General features: G+C 40.7%; 1 protein-coding gene across 1 annotated transcript in view; it reads left to right on the top strand.

The window, feature by feature from the left end:
- LOC101349486 (pregnancy zone protein) overlaps positions 1-1495 on the top strand; it is a 26638-nt gene that overhangs the window by 8374 nt on the left and 16769 nt on the right. The window contains 2 exon segments of the mRNA XM_023741482.1: positions 178-256; positions 259-398. Coding sequence (XP_023597250.1) covers positions 178-256; positions 259-398 — 219 coding nt within the window.

The raw sequence follows: 1495 nt of genomic DNA, 5'->3' as shown, positions 1-1495 counted from the left end.
TCAACCTCTAGTAGAATGATTATGTGTCACTACCGATAAGTAAAAGATATAATTCTTGTGCCAATCAATGGCAGAAGCTCCATATCATTGTTCTTAGTCCATTGATACAATATAGAACCAACTGTAGTAATAAACACATAGTCTTTGGGAAACGTTTATGATTAAAATGCTTGCTAGCTTCAATTTTTCTCTGATTTGCCTTCTTCCCCTCCCAGGCAGTATATGGTGCCTGTCCCCTCCCTCCTCCATACTGGAACTCTGAGAAGGGCTGGCTCCTTCTGAGCCACCTGAATGAGACTGTGACTGTAAGTGCTTCTTTTGAGTCTGTCAGGGGAAACAGGAGTCTCTTCACTGACCTCATGATGAAGTAGAACTTGTTCCATTGCATCACCTTCACTGTGAGTACTAGCTGCCTGTACCTGTTCGATTAATTATATAGAGTTCTATTTGTCACGGTGGTGGGAATCTAGCGTTCAATCCCAAGGGATGACTCTAAGAAAACAGTAAAGACTGCAGAAAGAGAGTGAGTTTTCAGCCTAATGAACAAAGCATAGACTTCTCACCGGACTAAAACCAAACCCATTGCTGTCGAGTCGATTCTGACTTATAGTAACCCTATAGGACAGAGTAGAACTGCCCATAGGGTTTCCAAAGAGCAGCTGGTGGATTCAAACTGCTGACTTTTCAGTTAGCAGCCAAGCTCTTAACCACTGCACCACTAGGGCTCCTTCCACCAGACTAGGGGAGAAATACTTTTATGCATGCCAAAGTTCAATTTAAGTCCTAAATAAAAGTCCTACTAGTCACAGAAATAGTATGACTTAGTCAGAAGAGTATTCTAGCTTTGATATGTAACCATCTTTTAAGGTGAGGGTTGGGCAATGCCTAGAAAACAAACTATACAAAAAAATCTCATGATGGAACAGCATGCAGCAGAATTTTTTTTCTTTTTTATGATGGATGTTAAGTACCTTTGGTCTTCTGAATGTGTAATGTGTAAATGGTGCAAGATATTCCAAGAAAATATCCAGTACCTCTTTGAGGTTGCCCAACTTGTGATACTCAGCTCCTATATTCTCCTATATTGTTTCAGAAATGTTTCTCCCCATCCCTTCAAAATATAACATCTACTCAGCCAAAAAGAGTATGAGTTAATAACTATAGCTGTAGGTGAGCTATGTGGAGAGCTGGGTCTTATTTATGGCTGCTCTTATTAATTTATTTCCCATATATCTTTTTTTCTTTTTTTTCTTTTTTCCCATGCAAAAATTTATACATACATTGTTATGTGACTCTAATTGCTCTCCCCATACTGTGACAGCACATTCCTCCTTTCCACCCGATTCCCTATGTCCGTTCAACCAGCTCCTAACCCCCTCTGCCTTTCCATCTCACCTCCAGACAGAAGCTGCCCGTTTAGTCTCTTGTAGCTACTTGAGCTAAGAGGCACACTGCTCACGAGTATCACTTTATGTCCCATAGTCCAGTCCAATCC

The sequence above is a fragment of the Trichechus manatus genome, unplaced genomic scaffold, assembly GCF_000243295.1.
Source record: "Trichechus manatus latirostris isolate Lorelei unplaced genomic scaffold, TriManLat1.0 scaffold00182, whole genome shotgun sequence".
NCBI lineage: Eukaryota > Metazoa > Chordata > Mammalia > Sirenia > Trichechidae > Trichechus > Trichechus manatus.
The sequence above is the reverse complement of the archived record's forward strand: the minus strand, read 5'-3'. Positions and strand labels throughout refer to the sequence as shown.